Source organism: Tursiops truncatus, chromosome 15, assembly GCF_011762595.2.
Source record: "Tursiops truncatus isolate mTurTru1 chromosome 15, mTurTru1.mat.Y, whole genome shotgun sequence".
NCBI classification, from domain to species: domain Eukaryota; kingdom Metazoa; phylum Chordata; class Mammalia; order Artiodactyla; family Delphinidae; genus Tursiops; species Tursiops truncatus.
In genome coordinates, this window is record NC_047048.1 from 20,456,929 (window position 1) to 20,477,977 (window position 21,049).

A 21,049-nucleotide genomic window follows, 5' to 3' on the forward strand; every position below is an offset into this window, starting at 1 on the left:
TCCCCAAGAGAGAGATGGCAACTGATACCCACGTCAGCCTGGTCCCCGTCTCCCATCTACAAGCAGCTTTGGGGGCCAGAAGCTCCTTCCCGCTCCGCTTCAACACGTCTCTGAGCAAAACTTCTCACAGGAGTCTGTAAGGGGCTGCCCGGTGTAGATACACCCCAGGATGGCCAGGCAGCATCTCCCATCCTCAGTGGCAGTGGTAGGTTCACAATGAGCATGTGGCCCAGGCTGATCCAAATGATCCTCACTGTCGAGGCTTTTGCTGGGACTGTGAAGGAAAAGCTTTCTTCCTGCTGTGGTTGCTGAGCTGAGGGAATGGAGTCTGGGACTATGGAGGGAAGAGTAGCCTATGGAGAGAAACTGTGTGAGAGGGATATCGACACAGAAGAAAATACAGCCTGTAGCTGAAGCCCTGGATACAGCCAGGCTTGAAATCCCTGGACTTTAATTATAAGAACCAATGAATTCCCCTTTTAGCTCAAGTTCAAATTAACTTGTGACCAAAGGGCTGGCAAATGGAGTTAGATAATAATCATTGCTCTGCCTGCGCCAGAGCCTCAGATGAGATAATAAATATGAAAGCCCTGGGCTTCTCTGAGGAACTGGTATTCTTATGACCAGGAGTCTCGCCTATGTCACTTACAAGAATAGCAATCTAGTCTAGCACCTTACTTTACCTCTCCAAGCGTCAGCTTATTTACTTGTAAAATGGCATGATCATATTTCCCAGTGGTTATGAGAATTCAATGAAATAAGACTTACTTATAAACTACTTGGCCTGGTGCCTGGCATGTCATAAGTGTTTTATACAATACAGTCATTGTTTAAAAACAACAAATAATAGTGAGTGTGGTGACAACAACTACCATTGCTATTGATAAAAGTCCTAGTCATAGTAGTAAGTGTGGTAATTACCAAGAATTGAGACTCCAGCGTACAGACTTGCCTGGCCCTGAGCTCAGAAACCTGGCTTCCCCAAGGCCTGCCCCACTCAGTCCCTAGCAATGCTGCCTTTGGCTGGAGTGGCATCAGCCTATGACACCTCCTTCCTCCACAGTGCCATCGTGGGCACTTAATGGGAGGACAGCTTGTTTGCCTTTCAGGCCAAGGACCCAGGTGTTCTAGACCAGCAGGGCTGGGATGCCCTGGTCCCAGGGTCTGAAGCGAGAGCTCCTTCACCACCAGGGCCAGCAGGTGACAGCAGGGCCCTGCAGTGGTCAGCTGTCTGCAGCTGCCAGACCACATTCTTCTTTGATAACAGCTCCCTGATGTCTTTTTGGGAAGCCATTAGGGTTGCCATATTTAGCAATTAAAAATACAGGAAGCTCAGTTAAATTTGAATTTCAGAAAAACAGTGAATGATTTATTAATATGCCCCCAATATTACATGGATGTACGTCTACTAAAAAATTAATTTGCTGTTTATCTAAAGTTCCAGTTTAACTTGGTGGCCTATATTTTATCCAGCACCCCTAGGAGCCATGTCCCCACCACCCTCAGACCATGTGATTCTGCTGGGGGCCAACTGGCCTCAGGTATGGGCAGGATCTGACCAATCCCAGCAGCCTGCCAGTTGGGCACACTGATGATTGGCTCAGAGACAGGCATGTGACCCACTCAGTGACCAATGAGAGTCTGCCTGGGAACTTGCTGTGGCAACTGGGAAAGAGGTGCTCTCTCCTAGCTGAGTTTGGAGTTGCAGATGGCCCTTTGCTGCTGTAAAGTAAGGACAGCCTGCCTGGGAAGGCAGAGAGAACAGACATCACTTGAGCTGCTGGAGATGCTTTTGCTTAAGCCAGTTTTGAGTATTTCTCCCATCATCTTACCTCTCTTTCTCTCTCTCTTGATTCTTGCAACCCAAAGAAATAAGTTGGACGACACTGAAAAAGGCATAAAGCCACTGTTTCAGGGACAACTTGAAAGAAACTTCTTTAAAAATCACCAGCTTGGACCTTTCTTTGGCCAGGCCTCTGCTCTCAAGTTGTTATGGACGCCTTTCCACCCCCAGAGATGCATCAGGGCACTCTGGCTGCCCAGTCAGACAAAGAACAAAGCTAGACTCTGTGTTTTCTACTTTTATTTTCCAGAACAAAACATGTGCCACCTGGCAGGGCCTCTGATGCCTGCTATCCACCAAAGCTGCCCTCAGTAAACCCACTCACAAGGTCACAAGCGTGCTGCCTGTTCATCTTCGGGGCAGATGGTGACCGGCCCTGGGAGGGAAGTGGCCTGCCTCCAGGGGAGGATGCTCCAGGTCTTGGAGCCTGGCTGGGGGCGTCCCAGGCCAAGGATTGGGTCAGGTTGGAGGGTGCGGGCAGGAACACAATTCCCACATCCGTACCAGCACCGTTACTCCACGGAGCCCTCAGCCTGGGACTGGCCAGGAGCTGCTGGCTCTCTGTAGCAGGACCTGGACTCTGGCCTTGGCCACCTCCCGTCCCGGGCCCGTGGAGAGGGCATCATAAAATGCGGCCTTGGGCGACGGTCTCCACTGCTCAGGTCTGAATTCCTGGGCTGCCCGGGATGGGCAGGGTCTAGATGGCATCGCCCTCGTTGTCAGACTCGATGACGTCCAGTGGCTGCAGACGCAAGGAGTCGTAGTTGGGGGGTGGGGTGCCTGGGATGGGCGGGGTCTGCTCATGGGGGTGGGGCCCAGCATCGGGGCCGTGTGTGGCCGTGTCAGGCTGGAAGCCAAAGTTGGTGTGGGCCTCCACCAGCTCAGCCACGGTGGGCGGCGGGCCATCGTAGCGGGCCTGGGTCCGCCTCCGCCGCAGGCTCTTGGCGAGGGCCGCCAGCTTGATGATGGTGATCCACACGAAGTCGATGATGATCTCCGCGAACTCGATGAGGCACAGCACCGAGCCCCCCATCCAGAAGCCAAACTGTCCTCCCAGGTTTGAGAGCAGCCAGACGATCTGTGGGGAGCAGGGGACTGAGGGCCCGGCCGGGGAAGGGGGGCTGGTTGGGCCACAGATTCCTGCCTCAAGCCCAGCCTCACGGGTTCCTGTGAGGTGGGTTGTTGGCCAGGAAGGGGGAAAGGGTGACCGTCTCAGCGCAGGGAAGTAATCTGACACTGCTTAAGGGACCGTCCTCTGGGTACCAGGTGGAGGGACTGCAGGCGGGGCCGAGGTGCCAGGAGCCCCCAGACTCACGTTATTTGCTGCTGACTCCTCAATGGTGCGATAGTTGTATTCTTGGAAGTAGATGTTGAGTTTGATAACTCCCTTCCTGCAGGAGGCAGCAAAGGAAGCTGGTGCCCTCTCCCCGAGAGAGAGAGAGAGAGAGAGAGAGAGAGAGAGAGAGAGAGAGACACACACACACACACACACACACACACACACACACACACACACACACACACACACACACACACACACACACACACACACACACACACACACACACACACACACACACACACACACACACACACACACACACACACACACACACACACACGAAAGGCGGCAAGGCCCCCCCAGCCCTCCTCTGGCTCGAGCTTCTCACCTGCCACTCCCAGGAGTGGTGAGGTCCAAACAAGCGCCAGGAAGGGCCCCTCCAGGCCTTGGGGCCACAGAAGGCAGCACTGCCCAGCACCCATCCTGTGTGCCCCTTTCTGAACCAGCTCTCCAGAGGACTCTGGGGCCCGAGACAGTCCTGAGGATCAGCTCCGGGCTCCCCTCTCCCACTCCCAGCCCATGGACAGTAGGCTTGACATAGAGTCCTAAGCCTTGGCTCTCTGTCAGGGGACCTGAGATGGTCCTCAGAAAGGCGATGCTCTCTCACACCTCCAGGCTTCTGCCGGGACATTGCTGCCTCTTCTTATTTGTCTGAACATTTACTACTCCTCCTTGGAGGATCGGCTCAAGTGTCATCTCCCTATACAGACCTCCCTTATCTCTCAGGAAGAAGGAGCCTCCTTCCCTGCTGGGATCCCACAGGAAGGGTCCTGGGCAGACTCCCATCATCATAAGCCCTGTTCGCATACCTCTGTCCTCCAGACTCGAACTTCCTGATAGACTGAATCTTCTGTTTTTCTTGTGCTCAATGCATGTTTGTGTTGAATGGATGGAAAAATGGTTGAATGGATGGAGGGTGGGTGGGTGGATGGATGAGTGGGAGAATGGAAGGATGGACAATGGAGGGGCGGATGGATGGATGGATGTGTGAGTGGAGAGATGGGTGGGTAGAAGACTGGAAGGATGGATGATGGATAGATGGGTGGATGGGTGGATGGGTACAAGGATGAAAGGACTGGAGGGGTGGATGGCTGGATGGCCAGGTGACAGATGGAAGAACAGGCTCTCCTTTAGGAAGCGGTAGGCTCGGAGCCCCCCTGGCTGGCCTCTCTCAGTGCTCCTCTAGGCTTGCTTCTGAATCTGATCAGTGTGAGAAGGTGACTGAGTAGCGGCTCTATGCCCAAGCCCCTCCCCTGAGGCTCTGGTTCCTCCTCTCTTCTGCCTTCCCTGGCCCGTCCAGACTCTGAGCTCACCTGTTCATGGTGATATTGGGGCTCTGGTCCCGCTCCTCTGACAACACATGGAAAATCCAGTCCTGGAACCCAAAAAGGCAGCTGAAAACAATGGTGCCCTGCAGCATCCCCTCCCAGTCATGGGCCCTGCTACCTGTGGAGGCAGACCACAGCCCTGTATCTTCTTGAAGCCCCTGGGGGACCACGTGTTGGCCCAGGGAGAAGGGAGGGTGACAGTGCACGCCGTGGCTGCTGTTCTGAGGAGAATGCACTCGGCTCTCTAGGCTCTCCCCCATAGGCCCGGCCTCCCTGTGCCAGCTCTTTCCCACCTCTGACCCTTGCACCTGCTGTTCCCTCTGCCCAGATCCTCCCCAGACCCGCCGAGCCTGGCTCAGCCCCATCCTCCAGTTTTAATCAAATGTCACCTTTTTAGGGAGGTCTTCCCTGACTACCCTAAGGCCTCTTCCCCCAGTTAGCCTCTCATCATCTGGTCTACCCTACACAGCCATTTGAAATGATCTTATTTCTGTATATTGTCTGTCTCTCCAGGTAGAAAGTACGCTCCGTAAGGGCAAAGGACTGTGTGTCCCGCTTACTGCTGTGGCCCCAGCACAGTGCTTGGGGGACGTGGGTGGAAGTTAGCAGGGAGGGAGGGGAAGGAGGGAGGAACCCCCCTTTGTAAAGTTCCAAACAGCCTGCAGACCTCTGCCCAGGCCTGCCTCCCACCCAAAGATGGGCAGCCAGGAGCTTGGCCGCGCCCCTGACTCACCTCAGAGGACTCAGAAGGCCAGACGGCCATGGAGATGGTCATCTTGTACTGCGTGTCACTGGAAGAGAGAAGGCAGCCTGTCACTGTCCCAGCTGCCCCACCATCCACAGCCCGCCCCGCCGCCCACACGAGCCTCCGGGCAGGACTCACTTGCAGGACTCCTTACAGACATCGATGCAGGTCTCCCTCTGCGCCAGGCTCGTGCGCAGGGCCGAGTAGCAATAGGCTGAGCGGTAGCGGGTGGGGAGAGAGACTCTGAGCGGGGTTTTGTGCTTTGAGCCTCAGGCTGCCCTCTGCCCTCCTGGCCCTGGGCCACCTAAGGCCTGTGCTTAGGTTGAGTGGGGGGAGTTGTCTCAATCCGAACCCCCCTGGTCATGGAGAATCACCTACATCCACCCCCAACCCGCCCCGTCGCCAGCCATTTCACCCCAGCCTGGCCTGGGGGATCCTCTCCCCAGACAGCCCAGCCCCAGCTCAGCAGCATCAGAGCAGCTTTCCCTCCACCTGTCACCCGATCCTGGCCGGTGGGCCGGGGTGATGGGGTCATGTGGGAAGGGATGGGTGGCTGGAAGGGGTAAAGTTTTCCCCTTTTGTCCACACATTTTGTTAGTTTTAAGAGGTGGTAGGGGGCTTCCCTGGTGGTCCAGTGGTAAAGAATCCGCCTTCCAATGCAGGGGATGCGGGTTCGATTGCTGGTCAGGGAACTAAGATCCTACCTGCCACAGGGCAACTAAGCCCCCGGGCCACAGCTACTGAGCACGTGCGCCTCAACTAGAGAGCCCATGTGCCGCAAACTACAGAGCCCATGCGTTCTGGAGCCCACGTGCCACAACTAGAGAAGAGAAAACCCACATGCCACAGCTAGAGAGAAGCCTGCGCGACGCAACAAAGAGCCCGTGCGCTGCAACGAAAGATCCCACACGCCTCAATGAAGATCCCGTGTGCCGCAACTAAGACCCGATGCAGCCAAAAAGTAAAATAAATAAATAAAAGGTTAAAAGAAAAAGGTGGTGGGATGCTCTTTGCTGCTGACAACATCCATCGGTGTTTGGACTCCAAGCCTGGATCCCAGCTCAGTGTGAGCCCAGCAGGGGCTCCTCCACCTGTGGCTTCAGGTCTCAAGGACAAATTCTCTCCCGAACATACATGTTTCAAGTGTAGTTAATGGAGTCGAAGAGTAGGGGGAGAGGCGAGAGGGGCTGTGGTCTGAGAGGACGGGGACGGAGGGCGTGGAGCTCCGACCTCCCTTGTGGTCAGGGCCTTCGGGGGCAGTGGCCCAGCTGGCGGGTGGCCGGTCCCCCGGGGCTCCCCACTCACCCCAGTCTGGGAATTCCTGGTTGTTGCAGTATTTCTCTCCACGGGGCAGCGGGTACAGGTAGTGGCCACAGCTGCAGTTACGGATCATGTGGTCTTGGAAGCAAGAGCGAATACAGGCCTGGGGGTGGAGGAGGTACAGAGAGAATGCAGACTTGACGGTGATGTCCCCGTCCCAGCCCCGGGGGAAGGGGGCCCGGAGAGCTTGCTGCCCAGGCCACGGGGGCTGGGGGGCGGGGGGGAGGGGCACCTCCCGCACAGAAGCAGTGGCCGAGCCTCCTCCAAGTTGGGGCGTGGTGGTCCTCCCCTGTCCCTGGCCCCCGTAGAGGGACTCGGGCCAGAGGCCAGCTCTCTGAGGATGGCCCCTGCCACCTTTCAGAGTTGGGGCCCCACGGATGACATGGGGAGGGGTGGCTTGTTCCAGCACTAAAGCGGACTCTGAGGGACTTCCCTGGCGGTCCAGTGGTTAGGACTCTGCGCTTCCACTGCAGGGGGCACGGGTTTGATCCCTGTTCAGCAAACTAAGATCTGCATGTGGCCAAAAAAAAAAAAGCTAACTCTTAGATAGCGCTTGTCACAAGGCTGCCAGCAGCTTTCCGAGCCCTTTACGTGGAAGGACCCAGAAGGGAAGACAGGCAGGCTTGCCCTGTGCTCCTTCTTCCTGGAGAGAAACACTCAGGGAAGGCGAGAAGTGTGCTGTGATTGCTCAGAGTGGATGGAAGAGGAAGTGACCTTGTACAGAATGTCCCCTGTTTGGGGATGGGGGAGGGGGAGAGTGGACTCAGCCCTCCCCTCCCCCTGCCCCAGCCCCGGGCTGGTTGAGATGAATCTACTCATACTGGGTTTTCAGGTCATTCCACTCAGAGACGAGCTATGTGTCCCGGGGCCAGCCCTTAGCCTCTGAGCCTCAGTTTACTCCTGTCGCTCCCGTCGGCTCAGGCGGGGAGCTCGGCTTGCCATGGGGCGCTCAGCGAACGGAAGCAGCCATTCCTCACGTCTCTTGCTGCCCAGGTTCCCAAGCGCTGCCTCTGGAGGACCCCCTGCTCCCACCCCGGCCAAGGAGCCCACAGCTTCTCTTCCGCTCTCCTGCCTGCTGCTCCTCAGGCCAACCCATCCTCTCCTCTGTCCTCCCTGGCAAACCTGGGGGCTCCCTGCGGGAGGAAGTGGCCGGGGGGAGGTGGCAGATGAAATGGCACAGCCGGGAGGAGCGGGTCTGGGGCGAGGTCAGGGGCAGTGGCGTCAGAAGGGAGCCCTGACTTGGCCAAGTGTCTCCCACTCGCCCAGACCCCACTGTCTCACCTGGAAGGAGGGAGTCCTCTCCAGGGCCCAGCTGAGGCTGGGCTAGGGCGGGGCCTGGGCGGGCCGAGCACCAGACCAGGGCCTGGGGCTCTGCCAAGGTCTCCGGCCAGAGTGGTGACTGCACTGGACTGGACGAAGCAAGAACTGAGGTTTTTCTAGAATGAGGCCTCCAGGGCTGGGGCCTGATGCCTCTGGCCTCCCCCTCCATGCTCCCCACCTCCCTGTGCTGTCTTGTCTGTCCATCTGTCCTCCCTCCAGAGGCTTGGAAGGTTCCCTGAGCTCTCCATCGCAGGCAGGAGCGTCAGAGTGTGGGGTGCCTGGGGTCAGCTGGATGGAGTGGGCGGGCAGGCGGGCATGGGGGAGAGTAGAGTCCCCTGACTAAGGCAAACGGGAAGACCACACCTTGCTTGGGGCTCTCAGGCACGGAGCCAGGCACCGCTCTGCCATGGCCCTTGTTATGCCTCAGTTTCCTTATCCACCAAGGAAGACTGGGCTGCGAGAAAAAGTGTCAGCAAGTGGTCACTTTTGCAAAGACTCAGTGTGTCCTTCTCCACTGGGGCCAGGTCTGAGGCCAGGCCTCCTGGGCTGACCTTGGAGATCAGCATAAGGGGGAAGCCCCCAGCTGCAGCAAGGGGGATTGAGGCCAGATACAAAGAGGGACTTCTCAGGTACATCAATGAGGCATTTGGACTGGGGTATGTAAACCCCAATTTCTTCATTCCTAATAATAGTATCTACATCTTAGGGTTGTTGTGAGGGTTAAATGATTTAATGTATATATGTGAAGCACGTGGAACAGTGCCTGCCTAGCACACAATAAGCCTGCTGTTATTAGTATATTAATACTTATAATAAATGGCATATATAATAAATGCTATTAATAGCATAATACGTTAACAATAATTAGTAATTATTGTTAGTATATTATTGCCCGTAGGGGTATTGAAAGGATTAAATGATGATGTAATTCACGTAAACCCTTAACATACACAAGGCTTCTTCTTGGGAGACCCCAGAGCGAGACCCCAAGGGCACACCTACAAAGCAGGGTGGAGAAGCGGCCAGCCCTGGGCCCCGGTGGGAACCAGGACAGGGCACCCTGTGGTCCCAAAGATCCAGCAGAGTCAGCCCTGCTGGGATTAGCTTTCCCAGAGACCTCAGGCCTCAGGCTAGGTAGACGTGGATGGGGCCCCAGCGTCATGAGGCTGCACCATCTTCCCACCTGGATGGAGTAGGTCGTGTTGTAGTCGCTGTAGAGGTTTCGGATGGGGACGTCAGAGCCGTTCACGGTGCACTGGCTGTAAGGCTCGCCCTTGCGCTCCAGCTTGTCCTGTGTGAGAGGTTGTTTGTGGGGGGGCCCCTAGTCACCCCTAGGAAGCCCCCTCTGTTCCTCCCTCCCATCTAGCATGCAGGTCTAGGGGATGCTGAGAGGGGATAGAGGGCTGATGTCCCAGCAGGCGCCAGTGCTTGGGGGGGCACCCATCTTCCCCCAGAGCGTGGCCGCCCGGTGTGGTTCCAGCCAGAAGGCGAGGCAGGAGTGGATGGTGAGGAGATCCAGGGCTTGGGGAGGCCCGGATCTCTGGCTCTCAGGCCCTGGGAGGTGGGCGCTGGGCAGGTGGGGTGCCCTTGGGCTGCAGCCATACCACCAGCACCCCAATGGAAGTCTCCATCCCCGACATGGCGAAGATGCCCTCTTCTTTGATGAAGGGGTACGACATCTGCTCGTGAAGCATCAGCCGGGCACCGGCTGTGGACGTGAGGAAGGGCACGTAGTCTTCCTGGCCCACGTCCAGGATCAACTTCAGGCCTGAGGGGAAGATGGGGCCGAGGGCTGCCTGAGCTCGCTCCCCAAGGCTGAAGGGACACCCACCACCCACTGGTCCAAGTCCCCTCCAGCCAAGGGTCTGTGCAGGAAGCTGGCTCCACTTTACGAAAATCCAGACTTCTTGCTTTCTCTAAGGCCCCCATTCGAGTCCAAGCCACCATGGTCTCCTCTCTGGGCTCCTTTTGCCCCCTATACCACCCGCCATGATCTCTCTTCCACAGGGCAGGTAGACCTAGGGCCACAGCACAGGCGGTCCTACCTCCAATCACACAGGTCCTCACGCTCTCCACTCACTTCCCTTTGCTGCCGTGCTGCTTCCTGCTGCTAGGACTTCGTAACGCTCTCCCTTCTCTCTGGAATGCTGTCTCCAGCCTCACCTTTCACCTAGAAACTCTTGCTCTTCCTTCAGATCTCAGCCCAAGTGTCACTTCCTTCAGAAGCCTTCCCTGACTACCTAGATTGGGTCTCAGGATCTCTGCGATATGCTCTCCTAGCCCTGGAACTTTCCTTCCAAGTACCTCTCTCACTCTTGAGATTCTTCTTTTATTATCTGTCTTCCTGCCCCACTCCACTGTTCCCTTCTTGAAGGTAGAGACCAGACCCATCATTTTATGCACCATGGGACCGGGCTAGGTGGTTAGGACAAGAAGGCTAGCATTTACTGAGCACTTGCTACATGCTGAGTGCTGGGCTAAGGGCTTTATTTACATGATCCCACTGGTGCTTTCAAGGGGCATATGAGTTAGGTACAATTATCGTCCCCATTTTACAGATGAGGAAGCTGAGGCTCATAGAGGAGAAGGGATGTTGTCATAGGTCACTCAGTGAGGAAGTGGAGGGTTGCTGGGCTTCTAAACAGGCAGCCAGGCTCCTTGATCTTAATCATCTTCTCGTATAGACTTGAGTCGACCAGCACCTCTGTGATACCCAATGTCAGGGGCACAGGGGTGGTGAAGGGTGGGCAGCCCACCCACACCCCTATTGACCAGCAGCCCTGACAGTTGCTGAATGACACCTGCCCTCTGATGGCTGGGGAGGGCACAACCTGAGCGGGGAAGAAGGATTTGCTCCCCAGGGCCTGGTGCACGTGCCGAGTCCGCCAGCCTTTCTCCCCAAATGAGCAGCCTCTGCTGTCAACCGCTTCCTCTTCCTCCCTTCTGTTCACTACTTCACCTGCTCTCTGTCTCTCAAGAACTGCACAGAAACAAGGCTGAGAGGAAGGGTTCTGCCCCAGGGTGACTATGTGAGCGTGGGCAAATTATGTACAACTTCTCAGAATATCTGCATTTATCGAGCATTTGCTACTTGCCAGGCTTAGAGACAAGGCTGCTTGCTCTGTGCTCAGAGGTCTACCTGCCTTAGGCCAGGATGATTCGATGAGTTCTGTACTACATATATGCCCTGCTCTGTTCGATATGGGGAAACAAGGGCTTCGAGAAGTTAAGTCTCAGCTCAGCCTCACCCGGGGATAAATGGTGGAGCTGGGATTCCACCCAGTCACAGAAGCCTGTGCTCTTGACCACTAAGCTTACTGCTACCTCGCTTTCCTCATCAGCAAAATGAGCACACCAGTCACTACCCCAGGGATTTACGAGCGTTGGGTGGGGGACGGCTGAGAAGGCACCTGGCCTAGCCCCCGTGCACACAGTAGGTGCCGGCCTCCCTCTACCCTCGGTCCTGCCCCTCAATGGCCGATGGTAATTTGGTCTTTCAGCCCCACGTGATAGGATTTAAATCCTCATGGCCCTGGCTCCAGGACAAACCAACACTTACCAAACTCAGCCCCGGGGTTGGCTGAAGGGAGGGCCTTCTCCTTCATGCCCCAGTTGAAGATGTAACAGTTGCCATAATCAGGGTGGAAGATGCGTGTGAAGTTCCTGAAAGAAACACCATCAGCTAGAGAGCAGGGCCCACCCCACCCCATCTGATGCCTCCCCTGCCCAGGGCTCGGGTAGATTACTGCTCAGAGAGGCTTAGGAAGGGAGAGGTGAGCAACAGGTCATTCTGTCCCTTTACCTGCACCCATGCACCCACCAGAGAGGAGAGTCCTGGACTCCCTTGGGAAAGAAGGGTGAGGAAGGGTGGGACGAGGCTCTCTGGCTTAGCCATGAGTGATGAAAAAGAAGATTATTTGATGTTTTCATGTCTCATCTACACGGTCTTGTAAGTCATGTGGTCATTTAAACGGTGGCCCCCAAAAAGAGATGTCCACGTCCTAACCCCAGGGACCTGGGAGTGTGATCTTATTTGGAGAAGGAGTCTTTGCGGACATAATTCAGGATCTTGAGATGAGATCAGCCTCTTTTATCCATGTGGGCCCTAAATCCAACCATGAGTGTCCTTAAAGAGACAGAAGAGGAGACACAGATACAGAGGAGAAGGCCATGTGAAGACGGAGGCAGAGGCTGGAGTTACACAGACAGAAGTCAAGGAACACCTGGGCCCACCAGACGCTAGAAGGGGCAAGAAAGGATTCTCCCCTGCAGCCTCTGGAGAGAGCCTGGTCCTGCTGACACCGGGACTGCCCACTTCTAGCCTCCTCTGTGAAAGAATCAATTTCCGTTGTTTTAAACCACCCAGTTTGTGGTCGTGTGTTACAGCAGCCACAGGAAACTAATACAGATCATAAGAGTGAGAGGGCGGCTCCAGGCAGTGTTTGCTGCAAGGAGCTGGCAGAATGCAGACAGGTGGGCTTGTCGGGGAACCTCGGCAGCTCAGGTAAAGAGGAAAGTAGACGGAGATGGAGGGCTGCGAATCAGGAGGGAGTGCAAGCAGAGGCCAGGAAAGAGAACTTCACAACAAGGTGTGAAGAGCCCCATCTAGGATCCTATCTTATGTCATGAGAATGTCTCCTAAGGAAATAATTCAGCAACAACACAAAATGTTTGCATAAAGATGCTCATGGAAGAAGCGACAGTATAATGTAGTTGCAGATAATTTGGTTAATTTTTTTTGATATGGAACTTTTCAAACATAAAAAGTTGAGAGAATGAAGCCCACCACCAGCTTCAACAATCCCCTACGGGACTTCCCTGGTGGCGCAGTGGTTAAGAATCCACCTGTCAATGCAGGGGACACAGGTTCGAGCCCTGGTCTGGGAAGAGCCCACATGCCGCAGAGCAACTAAGCCTGTGCGCCACAACTACTGAGCCTGCGCTCTATGAGACCACGCGCCACAACTACCGAGCCCACGTGCCACAACTACTAAAGCCCACGCACCTAGAGCCCGTGCTCCGCAACAAGAGAAGCCGCCGCGATGAGAAGCCAGCTCGCCGCAACTAGAGAAAGCCCGCACGCAGCAACGAAGACCCAACACAGCCAAAAAAAAAAAAAAAATCCCCTACAGCCAGTCATGTTTCATCTCTACCTGCCCCCACTCTCCCTCCCATATTTTTGAAGAAAATCTCAGACATCAGTTTTATTTGTTAACATTTCTATGTGTATCTCTACAAGAACTCTTAAAAAACCATGCTAAACATAACTAACAAAAATTCCTTAATATTATTAAACATTCAATTTATATTGCCTCACAGAGGTCAATTCTGGGTTTACAATTTATTTGTTTAAACTGGGATCCAAATGACGTTGACATGTGATTGGTTGATATGCCTTTGAAATCCCTTAATCTATGGCTCCCTTCATCTGACTTTTTTTTTTGTCCTTGTAAAATAGCTGTTAAGAGTTCTGGTTTCATCCAGCTAATAACTGAAGAGGGAGTGATGCAATTAGAGGATCATCATTTTGCACCCCCGATTTTGGGGATTTGGGGCAATGTGCACCAGTAGTGACCAATGCTGTGTGTCCTGATGCAAGAGCACAGGCTGTCCGGGAAGTGGCCTTGCCAATAAACAAAACAACAAAACAGCAAAACCCAGCCTTGAACAGGATCGAGCATCTGTCTCTACCGTTTATAACAAATACTGGAGACAGAGGAACAAGTTCAAAGACACTACAAAAAGTCAGTATGCAAAATCCAGACTCCAGTTTCTTCAACAAAGAAATTGTGAGAGAGGGTAAGGGAGGTAACCTATAGATTAAAATAAACTACAAAGACTTGGTTACAGTCACAACCTGTGGACTTTAATTGGATCCTGATTCAAACAAGTAAACAAAAAAGTATGACATTGACGAGTGTGAACACGACTGGATAGTTGATGGTATTGAGGTATCACTGTACATCTCTTTTTCAGGTAGGATAATGGTATTGTGCTTCTGTTTAAAAAAGTCTCTTTTAAGATACATTCTGAACACTATATAGATGAAAGAATATGATGTCTGGGATTTGCTTTAAAAACAGCACAGGACAGGATGTGAATCACACTTGTTGGTTCTGGGTGGGTAGGTCCATGTGAGTTCATCACACCCTGTTCTATCTATGTGTATGTTCTCAAGTCTTCATAGGAAATAGCATTTAAAATGTCCTTGTGTTGGGCTTCCCTGGTGGCACAGTGGTTGAGAGTTCGCCTGCTGATGCAGGGGACGCGGGTTCGTGCCCCGGTCTGGGAAGATCCCACATGCCGCGGAGCGGCTGGGCCTGTGAGCCATGGCCGCTGAGCCTGCGCGTCCGGAGCCTGTACTCTGCAACGGGAGAGGCCGCAACAGTGGGAGGCCCGCGTACCGCAAAAAATAATAATAATAATAAAATAAAATATCCTTGGATGTTTTTATACTGTTTTTGTTATTTTATTAAAAAACAGAAAGGAATGGGGCTCAGTGCATCAAATACTGCAGAAATATCACCTGAAATGCAGTACTTTCTAAGCTTTCTGTCCCACAACTTTTACTGAGTGACTTTCAGGGGCCAGGCCCGTGCTGAAGATTTCTAATTCTCAAAATAACCCCATGAGGTCAGCTGCTCTTTGTCCCGGTGTTCAGATTAGGAAACCATTTCCTCTATCTTTTGTCTCACCGTCTGTGCCAGCAGAATGAGGTGGGTCCAGGGCAGGCAGTGAAATCCAATCTGGGAGCTGACCCTGCCTGACACATGTGAGCTGCCTCCTCGACCCCTGAGCTTTGGTGTCCTCCATGGTGAAAGGGAAATCAGGAAGAAAGTGCATTTCTTCACCCAACATTTATTGAGGAGCGCACTGCGTTGGGGACACTGAGGCTGGCGAGACAGCCCTACCCTCGAAGCTCACAGCGTGGGGGACACTACGGAGCAGCGTCACGGCAATCCTCGCTTTCCAAAGTGCGTCTCTGGCCTAGCTGCCTCCCTCCACCTCCAAGGCTCCCAGCCTGGTCCAGGCCGCCGGCATCTCCTGCCCCAGTTCCTGCTGGAGCCTCTGCCTCCCCGGTCCTGCTCTCTCAGTCTTCCTCCTGCACAGTGGTCAGGGTGAGTGTTCAAGTTGTGAATCAGCCCACGGCACGCCCCTACTAGAACCTTCCAGAAGCTCCTTGCTGCTCACAGAATAAAATGCAAACGCCCTACTGGGCTTTCTCCCTGCGTTGTTCATTATACTCCAGAGACACTCCAAGATGTTTCCAAATTCAAGGCCCGCTGCTCCTTGAATGTTCTCTGAATGGGATGTTCTCTGAGCGTCCCCTGACCTCCCTACGCAAAGTCACTTCCCAGTTACTTGACCATTTCCACCTGCTTATTCCCCTGCGGGCATGCGCGGAAGCTGAACTCATCTCCTTTAACTGCTTGCTTATCAGCTGCCTCTTGCTTTAGACCATAATCCCAGGGAGGGCAGCTGTCTGTTTGCAGGGAGAAAGAAGTTAAAGGCTAGGAGCTCAGGCCCGGGAGCCAAGCCTGCCCGAATTTGAATTCTGGCTCTGCCACTTACTAGCTGGTGAGCCTGGGGGAAGTTACTTCACCTCTCCGTGTCTCGTTTCTCCACCTGTAACACTGGGGTAACCACAGCGCCCACCCAAAGGGACTGACGTGAGGGTTGGAAGCCAAGCACACTGAAATACTGAACAAATTCACCCCCCATCCTCAGAGCCTGGCACTCGGTAGACACTCAGTAAATATTTGTTGGATAAATTATAGTATGTGGTAAGAGTATCAACAGAGATAAGCCTGGAAGAGTGGGCGTCGGGGTAGGGAGTAGGTCAGGGAAGGTTTCGTGGAGGAGGTGAGGCCTGAGCTGAGACTTCAAGGGTGAGTAAGAGGTAGCCGAGCCTGGCGGGTGGGGAGGAGAAAGGGCAGCCCAGGCAGGGGGCACGACACACGCGAAGTCCCAGAGGGAAGAAACAGCTTTGGGCAGGCACTACAGAGTCTCTGTCCTGTGTGGGATCAGGGCTGTGGCCACAGGGAAGGAACGGAGCAGGGCAAGCCAGCTGCAGCCAGGCCCTGTTCTGGAAGGAGAGGCCCCACCCCAGGGGTGTGGGATACGGTGTGCCCAAGGAGCTGTCCTGGACATCTACAGCTCAGGAGCGGGTGGCTCCGGGCACGGCCAGATCCCCTCCTGTCCCGGGTTGCACTCTCAGTCTTGCCAACTATTTGCTTGTTGATAATGTTCTTTACCTGGAGAGGCTGCTCCCAGCACTGGCTACCTCCGGCTCCAGAGCTAGGCGCTTCCCTCCAAAAACCTTCCCTGGAACAGAGGCTAGGCGTATAGACAGAGACCAGCAAGCCTCCAGAAAAGACTGGGAAACAGAGCATCCTAGCAGGAAGCAGTATAACAACAGTGGTACTGTGTAGTAGGGTTTGGGGGAGGTCAGGAACTAGCTGGCCAATCCCTGAAGCAATAATAACAACAACAACAGCACTTATAGATGCCTAGATCTTGGTTTCTAAATACCATTCTCCAATAAAAGGACTGGAGCTCCTCAGAGAAATGGCTGATTCTAGGACTGGGGCATCTTGCTGTGCCAGAAAGTAAGGAAGTACTTAAAAAATAAATAAAGGGATGGGAACACGTCAAAGAGACATAGGAGCCAACTGAAGGAGCTCTCAGTGGCCAAAGATAGAAAATTTTGAGTAAGAAAATAATAGTGTGGTATTGGATTACAACCCAAATATACATGAGTCCATATTGGTATAAATTAAGAGACTGAATAAATAAACAAATGGAGAAGACATAAATCTTCCTTACAGAAGAATTCCGAATAGTGTATGTTCCCCTCTCCAGGAGAAGTGGAGTTTAGTCCCTCTCCCCCTGCCGTCACCTCCATCCCCCAGAGTACAGACTGAACTTAGAGACGTGCTTCCACGATACAGAGCACAGGGGGGGCAAAGGGGTTACGTTAGAGTGGAGAAGCCCAGCACGCGGCACCTGCACCTCGGAAGGCCAACATCACGGGTGGTGTCGAGTGCCTAACATGTACCCCACACACCATGGGATGAGAAGCCCCTCACCTCTGTGGTCTTCTTCCCCCAAATCCATCTTATCTGTGTAACCCCAAATCAAAGCCTTTCTATAAGACACCCAACCAGTTCTCTGAAACTGTCACAATCATCCAGAACAAGGAAGTCTGAGAAAGTGTCACAGCCAGAATGGACAAAGGAGGCGTGACAACCGACAGCAACCGACAGGGGTCTCTCGGATGGAATCTTGAACAGGAAAAGGTCACCAGGAAAAACTGACAAAATCCAAATAAAGTGTTAGGTGTATTTAATAATGATGTGCCCATGTTGGTTTCTTAGTTTTGATAAATTACTATGGTGATGTAAGATGTTACCGAGAGGGGAAACTGGGTGAGGAGTACAAGGGAACTCTGTACTCTCTCTCTGAAACTTTTCTTTAAATCTAAAGCTATTCCACAATAAAAAGTTTATCTTTAAAGTGCTCATATATAATTCTTAACACATGCTCGGCACTTTTCTAGGCACTTTTTTGTTTTTCTTGTCTCCTCTTCCTTTTTTTTTTTTAACATCTTTATTGGAGTATAATTGCTTCACATAAGCACTTTATCTATGTTAACTCATTTAATCCCCATGATAGCCCTATGAGGTCATTTCAGTATCCCCATTTTCCAGATGAGAAAATTGAGGCACAGAGAGGCTAAGTAGCGTGCCCCACAACACACAGAGCTGGCATTCAAATCTGGGTGCTTTGGTGTCAGGGTCCAAACGTGGCTCACATGTTCCTAAAACTGCAGCTGCTGCGTCTTGAGCATTTGCCACATACGAGCAGAGGAGGAAGGAGTCCAGAACAGAGTGAGGAAGCCGTTGTGTCTGGAGCGTGGCACTGTGAGGGCAGAGAGAGGCACGTGTCCTCAGCACGGAGTCTGAGGCTGATTCAGGAAGGTGGGTAACCAGCTGGCTGTGGGAGTGAGCAGAAGCGCAGAGATGGGTGGACTGGGGTTTCTGTGCCAAGTGTCTGGGTCACACCCTCCACTCAGACTGCCGAGTGCTGAAGAAACAGGCTTGGGAGGGGTGGGTGGGGAGGAAAGATGATCTTGATTTCTGATGAGGTGGTGAAGTGACACAAGGTGGGCCTGGCCCAGACTGCCACCTCTGACACTCACCAGCTGTGTGACCTCAGAGATGTTGCTTAACCTCTCTGGGCAGTGGTTGCATCATATAAAACGAGGGCTTGTTGCCAGGGTCAAATTGATTTTATACATGTAAAGTGCTAAGAATAGTGCTTGGCACATCAGAAGGGCACAATAAACGTTAGCATCATTATTGAAGAATGAGTTCCTTGTCAAATGTGGGTTTAATGAGAATAATACTGAGTCTTCACTACTGTCAGCCTGTCATGCATATTAACTCATTGAATATTCAAAATAACTCTGTAGAGTAGGCACTGTTATTATCTATTTTACGGAGGAGGAAATTGGAGGCATATAAAGGTTTAGAAATTTGGGACTTCTTCCCTGGTGGCGCAGTGGTTAAGAATCCCCCTGCCAATGCAGGGGACACGGGTTCAATCCCTGGTCCGGGAAGATCCCACACGCCATGGAGCCACTAAGCCTCTGTGCCACAGCTACTGAGCCTGTGCTCTAGAGCCCGCGAGCCATAACTACTGAGCCTGTGTGCCACAACTACTGAAGCCCGCGCGCCTGGAGCCTGTGCTCCGCAACAAGAGAAGCCACCACAATGAGAAGCCCGCACACCACAACGAAGAGTAGCCCCCGCTCGCCACAACTAGAGAAAGCCTGCGTGCAGCAACGAAGACCCAACGCAGCCAAAAATAAATAAATTAAAAAAAAAAAAAAGTTAAGAAATTTGTTCAAGGCCACACAGCTCGTAAGACAGAGCAAGGATCTGAACCCAATAGTCTAACTGCAGAGTCCAGCCTTGAGCCACCCCTTCACTAGACTTACTCCCCAGCCCTAGCGACACCACAGAAGTTGTGTGGCCAGTACCGGGTGTTGCCTGCCCATCAGCCATCTTCTCTTTGGGGGACCACCCTCAGTCCATGTGACCCAAATGTGACTCGTTTTGGAGGGCGCCATCTTGGCAACAAGCAGGTCATCCCCAGGTTGCCTCTGGCCCTGGATCAGGCCTGGAAACAGCTGGCTCAGTTTAGGGGCCGTGCTGTGCGCAGAACGCACGCCTTCGAGCACTGGGATCCTGCTCGATGGGAGATGCTCACGCTTCAGGCACCAGGGACCTGGCAGCAGATCCCGGTGGATCCTAGTTGAACCCACTGTCCCAACTCACTTGCACTTCAGGACATATTCTGACCGCGCAGATGGGCCATATATTTGCAATTACAGTATTGCGTCTCTCTCTTTTAGCTGAGAGGGTAAAAGATGAACTTGTGGGCACAGCACTAGTCCATTGCGTACCAACAGCCTTCAGGCAGGGCTGCCAGGAATGGTTGGGCAGGTGTGCCCTGAACCAAGTGCCCTGGCCCAGAGAGAGGGTTGGAATCCAGCCTGTCACCAACCAGCCAGGAGGTGAACCATCAGCAGGGGGCCATCACGTAATTCTTCCACCTGTAGGACTGGCCTTTTCTGATTCTCACAACGGACCAAATGTGCAGTGGGCCTCCTCAGTGGGCCTGGATTCCGTGACACAGCCTACGAAATGCCTGCCTTTCGAGTGCCTGTGCGTTTTGGGGGGCAGAGGGTCCACGGCTGTCAGCAGATTCTCAACAGAGGTCCCTGAAGGTGTACGATTTGACTGAGTTGGGCTGAGGCCACGATCCCTAGGAGGGTGAAACCGGTAGCCTGTCCCTCATCCAAAGCGGCCAGACTCAGCACAGCGCTCCATTCTCCAGAGGCCTTAAGTGTGGGAATTTGAAGCCCCAGGCCAGGAAGACGCCAGCACCTCTGGGAAACAGGACTGGCTGAAGCCCGGGGCGGGACCCAGATGGTGTGGTCCCCCTCACCCAGACGCCTGGCCAGGAAGCCAGGAGGGGGCGCTGGGGCTTCAGCAGCTCTGTCTGTACCCAGCCCCTTCCTTCCCCCGTGACCGGCCAGCCGACCTGCAGCCCCTCTGCCGGCTGCCCCAATTCGGGGACAGAGCTTGGCTCTCAGGCCCAGGGTCTGGATGGTCAGAAGCTGGGGAGGGGAAGGAGGGGGAGATCTGTGGGCTATTTGTAAGAGGACACAGGCTTTTAGGATTGACCCTGCCCTCATTCTGCCATCTTTTCAACATTGGGGGTTGTTTGGGAAAAAGGTGTTTACAGTGAAGACTTCCAGGGCCCTAAGTGCTGACATGAGCCGCTTCATTTCCTTTTTTTTTTTCCTAAAAAAAAATTTTTTTTTGGAAGTTATCTGCATAATGTACTTTTGTCACTATGAATTCCTTTCATATTTTTTTAACATTTTGGAGTATAATTGCTTTACAATGGTGTGTTAGTTTCTGCTTTAAAGTGAATCAGCTATACGTATACATATGTTCCCATACCTCTTCCCTCTTGCGTCTCCCTCCCTCCCACCCTCCCTATCCCACCCCTCTAGGTGGTCACAAAGCACCGAGCTGATCTCCCTGTGCCATGCGGCTGCTTCCCACTAGCTATCTATTTTACGTTTGGTAGTGTATATATGTTCATGCCACTCTCTCACTTTGTCACAGCTTAAAGACACAGATCTACTAGAGAATGGACTTGAGGATATGGGGAGGGGGAAGGGTAAAAAATTTTTTTGTTTTTTGGCCACACAGCATGTGGGATCTTAGTTCCCTGACCAGGGATCGAACGCCGCACCCCCTGCCATGGAAGCACGGAGTGTCAACCACTGGACTGCCAGGGAAGTCCCCCCTTTCATTTACTCTTCACAGCAACTCTAGGAAGTGGCTATGGTTACTGTTCCTGTCTTAGGATGAGAAAACCGAGGGCAGTAGATGCTGGGGTACCCGCACAGATCCCCAGCTGCGGGGTATTGGAGGCTAACAGCTCACAGCCGCCCCTTCTCCCGCCACCTTGCCTGGGAAATTAGGAGACCCCGGCCCATCCTCCTGGGGGTGGCACAGAGCCAGTGAGTAACTGATGGGGGCACGTACAAGGGGCTGCTCCCACGCCCC

General features: G+C 53.4%; 1 protein-coding gene across 2 annotated transcripts in view; it reads right to left on the reverse strand.

Annotated features, from left to right (window-relative positions):
• Positions 1–2,066: 2,066 nt before the first annotated feature.
• Positions 2,067–21,049, reverse strand: part of SCNN1B (sodium channel epithelial 1 subunit beta) — a 77,166-nt gene continuing 58,183 nt past the window's right edge. For both annotated transcript variants that reach the window (XM_033840148.2, XM_033840149.2), the window contains exons 5-13: positions 11,458–11,561; positions 9,503–9,666; positions 9,082–9,189; positions 6,564–6,681; positions 5,397–5,472; positions 5,247–5,304; positions 4,499–4,560; positions 3,159–3,234; positions 2,067–2,921 (exon numbers count right to left, since the gene is read on the reverse strand). In XM_033840148.2, the coding sequence (XP_033696039.1) occupies positions 2,541–2,921; positions 3,159–3,234; positions 4,499–4,560; positions 5,247–5,304; positions 5,397–5,472; positions 6,564–6,681; positions 9,082–9,189; positions 9,503–9,666; positions 11,458–11,561 (1,147 nt within the window). In that variant the 3' untranslated portion in view covers positions 2,067–2,540. The remainder of the gene's footprint in view (positions 2,922–3,158; positions 3,235–4,498; positions 4,561–5,246; positions 5,305–5,396; positions 5,473–6,563; positions 6,682–9,081; positions 9,190–9,502; positions 9,667–11,457; positions 11,562–21,049) is intronic.